The sequence below is a fragment of the Salmo salar genome, chromosome 15, assembly GCF_965601325.2.
Source record: "Salmo salar chromosome 15, fSalSal1, whole genome shotgun sequence".
Lineage (NCBI taxonomy): Eukaryota > Metazoa > Chordata > Actinopteri > Salmoniformes > Salmonidae > Salmo > Salmo salar.
The window spans coordinates 33459895-33477866 of NC_138305.1; the positions used below are offsets into that span (position 1 = coordinate 33459895).

Here is a 17972-nt window from a genome sequence, read left to right on the forward strand (position 1 = left end):
GGTCAACATTTTGCGTTGATAATTTAAAGCTTTGCCATGTTATTTTCACCCCAAATTAATTTTAATTACTTATCACAAATTAGGTTACTAATTTAAAAGAATGTGTCCCCATAATAAACATACACTTTTAATCCTACAGTAGATCAGTTGGAGGGTTTTGCCCATATTTTGCATTTTTCTACAAGCTTGCTTGAGTTCAACAGTTTTCAGGAGAAACTACGTGTCATTAATGGGTGTCGCTGTTGTACGAATGACGGTCGCTCTTGCCTTGCACCGGTGACAAACAGGAACTCATGCAAGCAGGCGGCAACAGTCGGAGCGCTGAAGTAGCGGAGGGTCAGCCATATTGCCGCGCTGTTACTTCTGCAGAGGAGTGTCCGAGGCTGCCCTGCGGCAGAACCATCTTAAATCACACCTGCTCTGGTAAGCCATTGTACCTATTAATGAATAGTGTATCGAATATTTATGTGAACGTGAGACTGTTGAACAGAATAGGGATGCTCACTACTTTGTTTCCGCACTTGTTGCACCACTTCTGCCGCCGCTTCCCACAAAGGGGGGAAATATAACAACAGGTGTCAGGGATTATTGTAGTAGCTTGTGGCTTGGTAAAATGCTACAAATGGAAGGTTATGTAGCTTGCAAGTGTAAAAATGTATCCATGATGCAACGGCTATTTTTATTCCAATGTTTGCTCCAAAATGCACAATTAAAGCCTATTCGAGTCGGTCGAATAATTATCTTGGATAATAATATTATGACATTTGACAACAAAGAAGATTCACTGATTAGCCCAGTAGCCTATGCTAGGTACTACAGATTTAGGTTGGTGACGTTAGGTGGACTCAACTTGTTTCCTTTGTAGTTCTGTCTACTTCTACACACGTCGTGTAACCTAATAGGTTTTGTTACTTTTGAAATAGCCTAAACAGTGTTGGCCTAATGTGTATTTTCTTCAGAAGTTAATGAAGCTCGTGGTTATTTTGTGATCCCAACTGAGGTCGCGCCCTGTTAAAGGATATAGACAAGTTGTTACATTGTAACAGACGGCAGACCCTAAGCGCAACAGTATATTTGATGTCCCTGTGATGGATAGGCTACTTTGTTTTGGCTTCACATCACCCAGTAGTAGCCAAGATGAATTGATTCTGAAGGAATATGTATCTGCAGTACACCGTGTATCATATACTGTAGGCTACATCGAACGTCCCCTAATCATTTTACCCAAGCAAGGATCACACCTAGATACCACAGTAGTGGTGCTGAAGTAAAATATTTACCTATAAGGGTGGAGACTCCTAATTTATTTCGGTGTTAAAGCTCGACTCTCCTTTTTGTGGCTGTTATGGGTGAGGCTCGTCTAATCTGAATTTCCATAGACTATTTATAAAAAATGATTCATACGGCTGTACGAGGGCTGCGTCAACCAATCTCTATTTCGCACCAGTGTTTAAAGAAGGAAGGGTAGTCCCGTCTGACTGGTTATCACCGGAGTGGCTGAAACGCGTTTATCCTCTTTCGCTCTCTCTGACAGGAAGGCACTGACTGGGGAGAAGTCACCTAGTAGGCTATCCGAAGTATTTGGAAACCAACTTTACAGCTCCGCGCACGGACCCAGGAAAAGGACACAAAATGCCTAAAGCTGTAAGTATTGCAGTGATTTTATATATTTCAAAGATGTTAATATCGTCCGAGTTCTACTGAGTTGTCTAAACATATGCTTGGTAACTAAAGAGGATATGTTGGCAGCCCTGAGTCGAGATCCAAGTAGCCCAGGCAGGCAAGAGACACGATGTCTGCTCACGATAAGAGGTACTATAAGCTATTTGTGCTGTAATGACTATCTTACACCAAATATATATTATTTTTCTATGGTTTAATTTGTAGTTTCACTTGTAGATGAAAACACAAACATCCTCACTTATATCAATACATTCTCTTGAAGATGAGAATAAGAAGTTGGCCTCTTGTAAGTAAGTGGTCACACTGTCTGAATATATGTGCTTCCTCACATGAAGTCTAGTCATCTTCATTAGTCTTACTCTCAGAAACTTTTATTTGACTTAATGTAATATCCTAGCTGAGGCCTACCTGGGTTTACAGCTGGTCATTTTTTTGGTGACATTTGTCTTTGACAGCACTTCCAAAAAAACTATGGACTTTCATTAGCCCCAGTCTCCCATCTTAGACGCTAGAAGACTAGGAGTCATAAAGTGTTAAGAGCATCACTGGAAAGTGACATCATTGTGGTGCTGGCTGCATGACACAGTAGCACTCTCTGGTACTCCACATTTATGCACACAACTTGAAAATCTGCCCCTTTTTGGTAATATAATGGCAGACCGTTTCTTTTCTCTCCACGATATCAATGATGAGGCATAAGCATCGATTTACTGCCACTGACTGGCTTCTCTCTATATACCGAAAGACATTAAATATTGCCAATGTTTTTTTTGATGATCTTGCTCCTATTTATAGCATTGGTTGGTCAACATTTTTTGTTAGGTAGTGGCTGCTTCGCTCACTACTGACTAGAAGGGCTTTCTATAACACAAACTGAGTTTCACTGACATGATGAGCAGCCCATATTGAGATTCAGTATTGTGAGTTGTGATGCAAGACTATCAACCATTTAAGTCAAAATCCTATTTACTGTGAAAAACACATCAAACCTGGTAGAATGTATCTATCATATAGATAAATAAAACTAGAGTAGAGTTCATTGGTTTAGAAGAGAAAGTAATCTGACAAGAGAAAGTTGAGATTTGAGCAGCTGAGATTGAGATCCTGGTTTGGTGTTCTCTCTCTCAACTTACACTTGTCAAAATGAGACATTGTCAGCAGGTTGACCTTTAATGGGATACATCTTGTCCTGGAGGCAGAGCCGAGTGATGTCCGCTAGATGGGCCAGCTGCAAAGTCAAAATTGGCTAAATATCGTAAGAATTCACAAAAACAAAAATTGGATTAAATTTGTCTTAAATTAAGGTTGGGAATAAAGTAAACAGTGCGGTAAAGATTAGGGTTAGGTTTCAGATTGTATGACTTTGTGGCTATGCCAGCTATTGACTGTCCTGCAGAGCTGCCTCCAGTACATGAGTCATCCCAATAAATGCCAACCTGCACATTGTCATCAAGTGAATCATGTTCCCTCCTTGGCTCTCCCTGAATCCTGTTTCACGGCCCCTTGAACATCCATTTTACAGTAAGACACACACACACACACACACACACACACACACACACACACACACACACACACACACACACACACACACACACACACACACACACACACAAATACCGATGTGGGTGTTTCCTTCTCATGTCTGAAACCCATTGTTAATAATTTGTTCTCGAGTATAATTGATAACTCAATAATATGACGATGCCTGCTGTAACGCCCTCTGATCATGTCACCCCGAATAGTCATCATGTTGGCACTTATCACATCATTATATATTTAGACATCATTATATAGTCTTTAGTTGTTAACAAAAGTTAAAACACTATGTTCAGTCAACAAGTTGGCCAAGCTGAGGTTCCCCAGTCTGCAAAACTAACCCACTATTAGAGGTCTCAGTCCTAAATACCTTATTGAAAGGGACACAGCAGGGGTGTATTCTACCCCCACTCCAGTCTCCATGGGACCTTCAGGTAGGACCCAGGTCAGCAGATAGGTCCCAGTCCAGTGGTAGTTTATGGCTATATGGTTCTGTGGGGCATTGCAGACATGTTCCCATGACAACCCCACATTGCAACAGACTCCTTTAAAGCCATACAAACCGTTGTTAAATATTGAATGGGAATGCAGCATGCAGCCCATTCTGTTGAGCCACTGTGGTGAGATGATGATCACCATCGGTCAACCAACTCATTAACCAGTGAAGGGTGTTGCATAATAGACCAGAGGTTCTCAACTGGTTTTGGCTCGGGACCCAGAATGAACCAGGTTGTCTCAGTATTCAGTATTCCCAATATTCATATCTTTAAGGCCGAAATGCAATCTAGAAAACTAGTTTTAATGCTATATTGACTGTAAATGTAGCAATTATATTACACAAGTGAACAACATTCCTACCTTTTTCATTGTCAATAATTCCATATTGATCATATTCTTGATGAAGAATGTTGGCAAGCTCACTTGTTTGAGACCACAAAATCTGCTAATTGGCGTTAATAGCTACATATTGAAAATATATTTATTGAAGATTTTTTCCCAAAGAATACATTTCTACACACTTTCTACCTTTCTACCTGGTATGTTGTTTAAATTCAGACTGCAGTATTTTTTCACCCCCCAAAAATGTATTATATTTAAAAAAAGATGTATATATATATTTTTTTACTTAGACACCCGCGATCCACTCAACCTCAATTTGGTTACGACTAGGGATGTAATGATTCACAGATACACATTGGTCCCCGGTTCAAATGTTTAATAAGATGTGAGTGCATCGGTCCGCGGGGCCCCATACGATCCAAATGTAGCATGTTCAAACGATCCAAATGTAGCATGCATCGGTCAGAAAATGTATTCAAGTGTTATTCATTGGCAGTTGACTTTTTTGTATTTTTTGTATTATTTTCTTTATACCTTCGGAAAATACCTGTCATCTTTTGTGACAACCGCATCCTCGCCTTCAGTGTGGAACTAAGCATGTAATTGTGTTGACAGTCATTGATCTACAAGTCATTTTGCATTCCCAACAACCCTAGGCACTATCAGTAGCATAGTCAAACTGCGTGCTATGCAGCTTTGCACAATGACCAACTAGAGCTATTCTGTTCGGTTTCTGTTAGATTATAAAAATAATAATCTCTGTTTTCTATTATTATTTGAAACATTAAACGCACTATGCATTATGAGGGTTGAATGCCGTAAGAACACAGAATAAAACTATTAATAAAAGTCCCATGATGGTAGTGACTGCCCATTACACTTATTAACCATCATTTATTCACATTACTTTAATCAAATCATTCAGTTGTTGTGCATATTACATTTGTTTTATTTGATGACTTTATTTCATTCCAAGTCATCATCTCATCTCTATAGAGCTGCTGCCTATGCAGCCTTACAAAATCACAATTTTAGTAGTCTGGATTTGATTTATCTCTAGATAAACTGTGCAATGTGCGCATTGAGCTCACAAAAAACCCACTGGAAATGGAATTCAAATTATTGAACCAATGTTGGTTAATTAGTTGTTTAAAAAACAGAAAATAACCAACATTTAAGTTAATCGCTCAGCACTAGTGATCTGGCACATCTGCGCGTCAACTTCAGCATTCAAATGTTTGTAAAATGGCTTGCTCTTTCTAATTTTGGTAGTTTTGCTTGAAACAATCAGTATTATGGTCATTTTTGGATATACAGGGTAAAGTTGATAATTTCATAACGAGGACAGTAATCACTTTTTCTACCCGCACTGCATGGTAGAAGCAACTCAGTCCGAGTCTGTCAACACATCCAAACAGTCTAAACTATTCGATTGAGATGAGACGGGGGCCAAATCCAAAATTGTGCTATATATTCCTTGTCTATGTCATAGCAGATTTTAAAAGATAAATATAGAGCCAGTAATGTATCAAACACTTTTAATCTGCAATAATGACAAATTCATGAGTGGGTGATGGTGATTTCAGATTAAAAGTGTGGGGGGGATTGCCCCCCCCTAACTGATATTGGGGTGGTAGATACCCAGTTTCCCTTATGGCTCAGCTCAGGTACCTACATACACCATAGACATATACATCATTTACACACACACAGACAGACAGACACACACAGACAGACAGACAGAGATCCAGTTCAGAGAGGCCCATAATTTAGAATGGAAAATGAATGTGTTTATGCAACAAATGTTAGTGTATCGCATTGAGCCAAATCACATTTGGTTTGTTGATTAATATACAAAGGACCATTTCGAGTCAGTTGGAAAGTTTGCTGTCATAAGCATATGTGTATTTCTCTTGTGGTTTCAGAATAATAATTATAGTCATTCTCACCAGAGTTGCACTTTCTGGAAATGTAGGTCTTTGCCCAGTGTATTTTTATCATTAATGTCATGTTTTCTGGTAATGTTCTGACTGAATGGCTTCAGTGACTTACCGTTAGTCGAATCGCATGAGATCAGATGTTACTCACCCACTGGTTTTTGTGTGTGTGGCGGTGCCCACTCACTTGTTCCTCTCTCTGTTGGTCTGGGTGTGTTGACTTAGGGTGCCCCAGTTTAGTCATTACTCTAGGTATATTATACAACGATGTGGAGGGATAACATTGTGCACGTTTCCTGTCCTTTTCCTCCACTTAGCTGATCCGGAGTCAGTTTAACTCTGTCGTCACAGGGAAGAGGACTGTCTGTCTCCCTCACACAGCTGATCTTGAGTCAGTTTGACTGTGTGCAGTCTGGGACCTAAGGTCCGTTTAGAAGGCATAGTGGTATAGGAGAGGAACCACTGGGGAGGCCCAGCTGAAAGGGGATCTTTGTGTTGCTGTTTAATGGAGTTTTTTTCTCTGTCTCTCTTTTTTTTACCTCTGTTTTGGATGCTGCTTCCCACAAGTGTGAGCTAGGAGCCCCTCACCTCCAGGTTTAGTGATGATACTGTCAGTCTTGGGTTGGGTTCAATAGAGAGAAAGCATTTTGAAATGGAGTCAAACAAGTAGGTACTTGCTAAATTTGTCCAATAACAACACATATTTTCATTTTTGTGTTGGAAAATGTTTTGCTACGGTGTGCCATGCTGAACTCCTGTTGAACTTCCCCTCCTCCTCCTACTGGACTCCCAGACTCAGACTGACCCAGTCACAGCTGCCCACAACATTCAATAGTCCATTATCAGGCTTTTCCAATGCAAAAAATAAACAAACTTTCATGCTACCTTACCTACCTTACCTTTCATCTACCTTAGCTACGTTACCTACCTTACCTAAACTTACCTACCTTACCTTTTCATCTGCCTTACCTACCTTACTTTTTATCTATCTTTCCTACCTTACCTTAACTTACCTAACCTTACCTTTAATCTACCTTACCTACCTTACCTAAACTTACTTACCTACCTTACCTACCTTACCCTTTCATCTACCTTACCTACACTACCTTACCTACCTTACTTTTTATCTACCTTACCTAACTTACCTACCTAACCTAAACTTACCTACCTTACTTTTTATCTATCTTTCCTACCTTACCTTAACTTACCTAACCTTACCTTTAATCTACCTTACCTACCTTACCTAAACTTACTTACCCACCCTACCTACCTTACCCTTTCAACTACCTTACCTACACTACCATACCTACCTTACTTTTTATCTACCTTACCTACCTTACGTACCTTACCTAAACTTACCTACCTTACCTTTAATCTACCTTACCTACACTACCTTACCTACCTTACCTTTAATCTACCTTACCTACACTACCTTACCTACCTTACTTTTTATCTACCTTATCTACCTTTTATTTACATTACCTACCTTATATTTTCATCTACCTTTTATCTACATTACCTACCTTACATTTTCATCTCTCTTTTACCTACATTACCTACCTTACCTTTTATCTACATTACCTACCTTACGTTTTATCTACTGTAGTTGAATGCACTGACTGTATGTCACTCTGGATAAGAGCATCTGCTAAATGACCTAAATGTAAATGTAAATGAAAATTTCTCTCGTAGTCCATTCACATTCACTTTGTTCTGAACGGGTTGAATTGTTCTTTCCATGGAATAATTGTCTACTGCCATCATCACGTCAGTTATTCTGTGTAGGCTCAGTATGTAGCCTACGAGGCAGCTAGGGAGCATGGCTGTGAGTCAACAGTCAGTCAGTCAGAGCCCAGGCCCCAGCCCAGCAGACGTCCCGTTTGGCCGTTTCCATTAGGCACCATTGAGTTTGCTCACTACAGAGCCTCAATGTCATTCACAATGGCCAGGAGATGACAGATTACACCAAAGGCTCTGCTAACAGCAGACTCCCGCTCCCTCATCTCTAAGTCCACACACTTCTTTATAGGGTTGTCAGTCAGTGCTAACCAATAACCTGGGTAAATACTGTACTGTAGAACAGAATCATAACTGAAACAACATCTGACCTAGAAGAGAGAGTTGAAGGACTAGTGTGTGTTAGAGTGCTCACAATGCTGACATTGTAATGAATATGATGTATTTTAGCAGGACTTTAGTCACTGAAGTGGTGATATCCTATCACGGGTCTGTATTGTGAAAGCCTTACACAGTTGATGTCATCTCTCATTCATGGAAATCGGGAAGACGCTCTCATTGCAACTCACGAGGCTGTTTGTTTTTCTACGTTTTTCTCCGTATTTTCAACGTTTTAGTTGTTTGAATCATTTTATTACCTCAGTGGACCTCCGTAAGCAGGCCAAAACTAGAAGGACTTGCCCTGTTTGTGCAGCATAGGTCAGCCTTATCAATCATTAACCGAAGAATGGAAACGCATGCCTTTTCTCTCAAAACGGCAGTGAATGGACAAGCCTGTATTGACAAACTTCCCTGCCCACCCAGACTAGCTTAGTATGAAATCTGAAACGAGAGCTCAGGAGTAAATATTTGAAGTAAAACACATCGTGATTTTCCCACTCAGTTCCCTCCGATCAGTCTTTCTGTCTGTTACAAAGCATAGATAAACAAACACATGCTCTGTTGTGTTTACTCTGTCTTTACAGACAGTATCATCCCCTTTGAAGTACACGTCTGTGTGACATGTACATTGCTTCTCAGCTGCTCTGTCACTGTTAGTTCCTATAGTGTTTTAACCCCTCTCTCTCTGACTAGATAGTAAATAGTCATGTTTTTGTGTTTCTAATGTCTTTCTGTCATGTCTCTCCCTCCACAGGTCAATGTTCGTGTCACCACCATGGACGCTGAGCTGGAGTTTGCCGTCCAGCCCAGCACCACTGGTAAACAGCTCTTTGACCAGGTCAGTGTTTACAGTATTCTTCTAGCTGTTATATTCATAGGGTTGGTCCTGTTATTACCAGCAACAACAGAGACATTTTTATTAAATATCTTTTGAAACCATCCTCTGTGTGTGTGTGTGTGTGTGTGTGTGTGTGTGTGTGTGTGTGTGTGTGTGTGTGTGTGTGTGGTGTGTGTGTGTGTGTGTGTGTGTGTGTGTGTGTGCACGCGCGTGCTAATCAGTTGCCCTGCTCTAGTGACCAAGCCCACTCCCCCACCTCTCCATACCTCCAGGCCTGTCCTGTACCCACTCACAGCCATTGATATGTTATCTATGGCAGTGTTTCAATAGATTTGAACTGGAATTGTTCTTATCAGACCCTCTCTCCTCACGTACTCTAGCAACCATTTCCCGAAAGGGGTGTTGTGCTTAGAGCCAAGAGGTTACTGAAACTGATTACTGGTAGTGTGAGGCTACTGAAACTGATTACTGGTAGTGCGAGGCTACTGAAACTGATTACCGGTAGTGTGAGAAGTGAGAGTCAAGAGGTTACTGAAACTGATTACCGGTAGGGTGATGTTACTGAAACTGATTACCGGTAGTGTGAGAAATGAGAGTCAAGAGGTTACTGAAACTGATTACCAGTAGTGTGAGAAGTGAGAGTCAAGAGGTTACTGAAACTGATTACCGGTAGGGTGATGTTACTGAAACTGATTACTGGTAGTGTGAGGCTACTGAAACTGATTACTGGTAGTGTGAGAAGAGAGTCAAGAGGTTACTGAAACTGATTACTGGTAGTGTGAGGCTACTGAAACTGATTACAGGTAGTGTGAGGCTACTGAAACTGATTACCGGTAGTGTGAGGCTACTGAAACTGATTACCAGTAGGGTGATGTTACTGAAACTGATTACCGGTAGGGTGATGTTACTGAAACTGATTACTGGTAGAGGTTACTGAAACTGATTACCAGTAGTGTTAGAAGAGAGAGCATGATAAAAGCCTTTTTCTTTTTATCAGATTACAATATATATAACAATGTAGATGTAAAATTGACATTATTTATGGAAGTGAATAGAGGTCGACCGATTAATCGGAATGGCCGATTAATTAGGGCCGATTTCAAGTTTTCATAACAATCGGGAATCAGCATTTTTGGACACCGATCATGGCCGATTACATTGCACTCCACGAGGAGACTGCGTGGCAGGCTGACTAGCTGTTATGCGAGTGCAGCAAGGAGCCAAGGTAAGGTGCTAGCTAGCATTAAACGTATCTTATAAAAAACAATCAATCTTAACATAATTACTAGTTAACTACACATGGTTGATGATATTACTAGTTTATCTAGCTTGTCCTGCGTTGCATATAATCGATGCGGTGACTGTTAATTTATCATTTAATCACAGCCTACTTCGCCAAACGGGTGATTTAACAAGCGCATTCGCGAAAAAAGCACTGTCGTTGCACCAATGTGTACCTAACCATAAACATCAACGCCTTTCTTAAAATCAATACACAAGTATATTTTTTTAACCTGCATATTTTGTTAATATTGCCTGCTGACATGAATTTATTTTAACTAGGGAAATTGTGTCACTTCTCTTGCGTTCTGTGCAACAGAGTCAGGGTATATGCAGCAGTTTGGGCCGCTTGGCTCGTTGCGAACTGTGTGAAGACTTTCTTCCTAACAAAGACAGCCGACTTCGCCAAACAGGGGATGATTTAACAAAAGTGCATTTGCGAAAAAAGCACAATCGTTGCACGAATGTACCTAACCATAAACATCAATGCCTTTCTTAAAATCAATACACAGAAGTATATATTTTTAAACCTGCATATTTAGCTAAAAGAAATCCAGGTTAGCAGGCAATATTAAACTAGGGAAATTGTGTCACTTGTCTTGCATTCATTGCACGCAGAGTCAGGGTATATGCAACAGTTTGGGCCGCCTGGCTCGTTGCAAACTGATTTGCCAGAATTTTACGTAATTATGACATAACATTGAAGGTTGTGCAATGTAACAGCAATATTTAGACTTATGGATGCCACACGTTAGATAAAATACGTAACGGTTCCTTATTTCATTGAAAGAATAAATGTTTTGTTTTCGAAATGATAGTTTCCGGATTTGACCATATTAATGACATAAGGCTCGTATTTCTGTGTGTTATTATATTATAATTAAGTCTATGATTTGATAGAGCAGTCTGACTGAGCGGTGGTAGGCAGCAGCAGGCTCGTAAGCATTCATTCAAATAGCACTTTACTGTGTTTGCCAGCAGCTCTTCGCAATGCTTCAAGCATTGCTCTGTTTATGACTTCAAGCCTATCAACTCCCGAGATTAGGCTGGCAATACTAAAGTACCTATTAGAACATCCAGTAGTCAAAGGTATATGAAATACAAATGGTATAGAGAGAAATAGTCCTATAATAACTACAACCTAAAACTTCTTACCTGGGAATATTGAAGACTCATGTTAAAAGGAACCACCAGCTTTCGTATGTTCTCATGTTCTGAGCAAGGAACTTTAAACGTTAGCTTTTTTACATGGCACATATTGCACATTTACTTTCTTCTCCAACACCTTGTTTTTGCATTATTTAAACCAATTTGAACGTTTCATTATTTATTTGAGACTAAATAGATTTGATTGATGTATTATATTAAGTTAAAATAAAAGTGTTCATTGTTCATTCAGTATTGTTGTAATTGTCATTATTACAAATATATATATCTATATAAAAATCGGCTGATTAATCGGTATCGGATTTTTTTCCCTGGTCCTCCAATAATCGGTATTGGTATCGGCGTTGAAAAATCGTAATTGGTCGACCTCTAGAAGTATCGGCGTTGAAAAATCGTAATTGGTCGACCTCTAGAAGTGAATCATCCCAACCATTGTCGTTCCCATGGAACCCAGAAATACATCTGTTTGAGCCGGTCACTGACATCAATGTTTTCTGTACAGCATCTTTGAATACAGAATGTTTGTATGGTAAGTATAGAGGGACAATAAGATAATATCGTATTGTTCTCAGATTACTGTACATTGACAAGAGCTTGTAGTAAGTTGCTGCCGTAACCTCTTGTTGGTTGGTACTTCAGTGTAATGTACTGGATGTGAGAAGGCGGCAGCTATCTTAGTGGTTAGAGCAAAGGTTGCTGGTTCGAATACCCAATGTGAAAAATCTGTCTGTGCCGTTGAGCAAGGCACTTAGCTCTTATTTGCTCCAGTGGCCCCGTACTACTATGACTGACCTTGTAAAACAACACATTTCACTGCACCTTTCTGGTGTATTTGACAAATAAAACGTATGTTTTTTTTATGTGCTTATGTAATGGTTGAGTCCCATGGTGTCACGTCTGTAGCTTCAGTGTGGACTGGATTCCAAAGGCATCATGGGATGTACAGATGTAGGATCTTAATTTTCTCACTCTTTTGTTGCTGATAATTTTCCTGCACTGTAGGAAATGCAAACTTGTAGTATATTCAAGGTTTAAAAATGGCTTCTAAAGTTTGTAATTTCCACCAAAAAATGTCAGACTTGATTTGCAAAAAATGTATCAACCCCTACAATGTCCAATAATTATGATCCACATAATAACTCACGTTTCCTGTTGCTGCAGGATTATTTTCCTGCTGTACAGAAGCAAACTGGCTCAAATTAAGATCCTACATCTGTAGCAGGCCTCTATTCCACCACGCCATGGGGAGAGGAAAGCCTTTGTCTTGGCTTGGCATAGCCCCTTCCTGAATAACGTGTGTGTGTGGATACATGTCTAGGGAATTTTACCTTCAGGCTCTCTGCAGAGATATTCACATTAGATTCAGATGTTCCACTTCAGTGTCACTAAGAATTCCTTCAGCTACATGTTGAAAGGCCTCAGTGGGGTGTGCCAGACATTGTCGTGCACCAGAATAATTTGTGTTGGAAACATTTTGTCGACGCTCACAATACAGGTGCACGTAATGGGTTTGTCTTGTGAACTGTCCATCTGATAACCACCAGTAGCCAAAGTGGAAGTCTACTGACGTTGAACTACTGCTTCCTCTGGTTAGCAATGTGTCCGTCCAAAGCCTGTGACCTAATTGAATTAGAAACTTGGCCTGAGTGGGTGAAGTCAGTAGCAGAAATCTCCTGCAGAGAAGGACACAGACAGTCAGACAGAAGCGTGTACGCGCATAACACACACACACACACACACACACACACACACACACACACACACACACACACACACACACACACACACACACACACACACACACACACACACACACACACACACACACACACACACTTTAAATACTTTATTTGAATCCACCAATCAAATGTACAAACATTTCAAAGGTCCCTGTATGCGTGGCACTCAAGGGTACAGAAAGCACCTCCTTCTCCAAACAGCTAGGCTGCCCACGACAGCTGAAACAGACCAGTACCTAGCCAACTGGTCTCCTTCTCCAAACAGCTAGGCTGCCCACGACAGCTGAAACAGACCAGTACCTAGCCAACTGGTCTCCTTCTCCAAACAGCTAGGCTGCCCACGACAGCTGAAACAGACCAGTACCTAGCCAACTGGTCTCCTTCTCCAAACAGCTAGGCTGCCCACGACAGCTGAAACAGACCAGTACCTAGCCAACTGGTCTCCTTCTCCAAACAGCTAGGCTGCCCACGACAGCTGAAACAGACCGGTACCTAGCCAACTGGTCTCCTTCTCCAAACAGCTAGGCTGCCCACGACAGCTGAAACAGACCAGTACCTAGCCAACTGGTCTCCTTCTCCAAACAGCTAGGCTGCCCACGACAGCTGAAACAGAGCGGTACCTAGCCAACTGGTCTCCTTCTCCAAACAGCTAGGCTGCCCACGACAGCTGAAACAGACCAGTACCTAGCCAACTGGTCTCCTTCTCCAAACAGCTAGGCTGCCCACGACAGCTGAAACAGAGCAGTACCTAGCCAACTGGTCTCCTTCTCCAAACAGCTAGGCTGCCCACGACAGCTGAAACAGACCAGTACCTAGCCAACTGGTCTCCTTCTCCAAACAGCTAGGCTGCCCACGACAGCTGAAACAGAGCGGTACCTAGCCAATTGCTTTGCCCTAGTTTTTGTCAGGCCCGTAATCTGGAGGCCACGCACTCCAAGCCTGTGTACATGGCTGAGACTGCTGAATATCAGAGCCACCAGCTTGCACCTTCATGCGAGGCTGTCCCAGCATGCCACAAGGGGCTGGTATTTAAACAGCTTCTCGGCAAAGGCCTGCTCCATACTGTATAGTCGTCAAATGAGCAGCCCACTTCCTCCCCCTGGCCTCCCCCCACAGCAACACACACACACACACACACACACACACACACACACACACACACCACACACACACACACACACACACACACACACACACACACACACACACACACAGAGTGACCCCCCACACACACTGGTATTCCTCAGCATCAGTGGTGATCTCATCTCCTGTTAAAGTGGCCTGGAGTGGGCTCCTCTCTGTGGTGGGCCCTGATCATATCCTTCTCTCTGTGGTGGGCCCTGATCATATCCTTCTCTCTGTGGTGGGCCCTGATCATATCCTTCTCTCTGTGGTGGGCCCTGATCATATCCTTCTCTCTGTGGTGGGCCCTGATCATATCCTCCTCTCTGTGGTGGGCCCTGATCATATCCTTCTCTCTGTGGTGGGCCCTGATCATATCCTTCTCTCTGTGGTGGGCCCTGATCATATCCTCCTCTCTGTGGTGGGCCCTGATCATATCCTCCTCTCTGTGGTGGGCCCTGATCATATCCTCCTCTCTGTGGTGGGCCCTGATCATATCCTCCTCTCTGTGGTGGGCCCTGATCATAGGACCATTGACATGCAGCCCTGCTGCCTCAAACCCTACCTCTTCAACACACTCACTTTGATTTTCCATAGAACTGCTTAAAGCCTTTTCCCCCACAGTTTTTCTTAGATACTGTGAATGTATTTGTTCAGGACAGGCCACCTAAACAGATGACTCTCTCTCTGGGCTTTTGCCCTCATAAACACTGCTGAGAGAAATGTTCACTTGGAAGTTTGACTGGAGTGACCGTGCAAGGTGTGGCATTCGTGCCCATGTCTCACTGTTCAGACTGCAAAAGTTGTCCAGAGGTGGTTCAAGCTGCTTCTCAATAGTTTTTTCCCCTCCAGTTTTATATACAGGATGTAGATGTTGTATATTATACATCTTTAATCCTTTGAATAATACTGCATATTTAACAATGATCTGCGCCCCAAAGATAAAGAATGAGAGAATGTTTCGATGTCATGCATGACACGATTCTTGGATCCATTGTGGGACTAGACTAGCCTAGGTCTTTTGTGTTGGGTGAGAACAGCTAACATGTAGTCTACAGTTTGAGCTTCATTGATTCAACTGCAAATGTTTGTCTTAGAGCTGTTTAATGATTGGCTGATGGAAGTGGCCTGGCAGTGAGTGGCACACCCAGTTTGTAACTCTTTGGTCAAGTGCTCTTCAGCCTTTTAACTCTTGGAATGTTGATTAGTCCATTCCAGTTCTTACGGTGGGGTTTTGTCTTTAATACAGGTACTATTATTATTATTGTTTGACCCATCCCTAGAGGGGCATGTTCTGCTTTTGCAGGCGGACAAAGGCCTCTAGTTGTACCAGAACCCCTGTACCTTATCCCCCTGGGGAAAAGGAATCCTTCATTTAGATGACTCTTCAATACCCTCTCTCCCTCTCCCTCCTCTCTGTGTGGTTCCCGGTCCCAAATACCCATGAAAGGGGCTGTTTGTGTCCTGAAACCCTCAGGACTTTCATTCCAGGGGAGACAACGCAGTCAGAGGCACTCTCTCATTTCAGTCCTGACCAGTCAGTGCTTGTTGTGCTAAAATACAATTTGGAGAGAAAAAACTTAACCTGAATCAAAGTCATTCATCTCCTGCAACCCTGGCACGTTAGCCCAGATCCGTATTAGGTGGCAGCTAAGTAAGTGCTGGGCGCTTGATTCTATGTTAACCTTGGCCACTGCTTATCGGATAGGAATGGGTTTGGCCGGAGTGCCGTGTGTGTGTGTGTGTGTGTGTGTGTGTGTGTGTGTGTGTGTGTGTGTGTGTGTGTGTGTGTGTGTGTGTGTGTGTGTGTGTGTGTGTGTGTGTGTGTGTGTGTGTGTGTGTGTGTGTGTGTGTGTGTGGTGTTCACTCAAGCTGCTTCACCCAGCCAGCTAAGCACCCCACATGATGATTGGGTGGGGAATCTGGCAGTGGCACAAACAGAACATGGCCTGGCGACTGGTGAGAGTTTCTCATCATAATTGAAATGTCTGGTCTATAGACTCTCTATAACCCATAATATATAACTTAAAGGTACCGTTTCCCGGACACGGAATAACCCTAGTCCTGAACTAAAAATCATTCTCAATGGAAATTCTTCATTGGAAGCGCTTTTTAGTCTAGGGGTAGACTTATTTTGTGTCTGGGAAACCTACCCATAGTGTTTGTCCCAATTTGACACACTAGTCCCTATAAAGTGCACTCTTTTTGACCAGAAGTAATGCACCTTATTAGGGAATAGGGTGCCATTTCAGCCTATACATATATCTATGTTGCAGTCATATTGGAAAATCATTTAAAAACCCGGAGGTCAAAAAAGTCTCTGGTCTTTCACAGTTGAGCTCCAAGGTCAGTGGAAAAGAGCACCTCTCCTTAGAGCAACAAGTGATTTTCCAGATCTGTAATTGACTACTCTTCCCTATCTCTACACTAATCTCTGATTAATGGGGGAATAAAATCGATATAGTTACATATCAGGATATCATTTTTTACAATATATGTTATCTTATCATTTTGACAATAGCGTAATATTATTTATGAGCTAGTTGGCTGTACCTGCACCAAACATCCAGTATTTTTCCTTCATAGCTTGTTCTCCATCTTCTTTTTAAATAGGGAGCCAATTTATTTTTAGCACTTTTATTTCTATGACTGATCAAAACTCGTGGCTCTCTCTCGTCTCTCTGCTGCAGCAAACATATGGTGAGCAATATGTTTGTGACACCAAATCGCAATAAAATCATAGTATCGAAATGCAATACATATTTAATCGTGAGAATTGCAATACATATTTATTTATGAGAATTGCAATACATATTTAATTATGAGAATTGCAATACATTTTTAATCGTGAGAATTGCAATACATATTTCATCGTGAGAATTGCAATACATTTTTAATCGTGAGAATTGCAATACATATTTAATTATGAGAATTGCAATACATTTTTAATCGTGAGAATTGCAATACATATTTCATCGTGAGAATTGCAATACATTTTTAATCGTGAGAATTGCAATACATATTTAATTATGAGAATTGCAATACATTTTTAATCGTGAGAATTGCAATACATTTTTAATCGTGAGAATTGCAATACATATTTCATCGTGAGAATTGCAATACATATTTCATTGTGAGAATTGCAATACATATTTCATTGTGAGAATTGCAATACATATCGTATCGGCACCTAAGTATCATAATAATACTGGTTTGTGAGGTCCCTGGCAATTCCCAGCCCTATCATTTCCTAATGTTCTAGTTGTTATAAAGAAGCCAGTCATACAGACAGTACACACTAGTCATTCACTATTAGGGTTCCTCAGAAGTCAAACAATAGAGGCATAGTGTTGGGGAGTAGACCAGTGTTGGGGAGTGGACCAGTGTTGGGGAGTAGACCAGTGTTGGGGAGTAGACCAGTGTTGGGGAGTGGACCAGTGTTGGGGAGTAGACCAGTGTTGGGGAGTAGACCAGTGTTGGGGAGTGGACCAGTGTTGGGGAGTAGACCAGTGTTGGGGAGTAGACCAGTGTTGGGGAGTAGACCAGTGTTGGGGAGTAGACCAGTGTTGGGGAGTGGACCAGTGTTGGGGAGTAGATCGGTGTTGGGGAGTAGACCAGTGTTGGGGAGTAGACCAGTGTTGGGGAGTACATCGGTGTTTTGGAGTAGACCAGTGTTGGGGAGTGGACCAGTGTTGGGGAGTGGACCAG

At 41.7% G+C, this 17972-nt stretch overlaps 1 protein-coding gene across 1 annotated transcript in view; it reads left to right on the forward strand.

Annotated features, from left to right (window-relative positions):
- The first annotated feature begins 266 nt into the window (after positions 1 to 266).
- The window catches only part of ezrb (ezrin b), a 64270-nt gene continuing 46564 nt past the window's right edge, over positions 267 to 17972 (forward strand). Inside the window, exons 1-3 of the mRNA XM_014143991.3 lie at positions 267 to 423; positions 1535 to 1644; positions 8872 to 8955. Of these exons, the coding sequence (XP_013999466.1) occupies positions 1633 to 1644; positions 8872 to 8955 (96 nt within the window). The 5' untranslated portion in view covers positions 267 to 423; positions 1535 to 1632. The remainder of the gene's footprint in view (positions 424 to 1534; positions 1645 to 8871; positions 8956 to 17972) is intronic.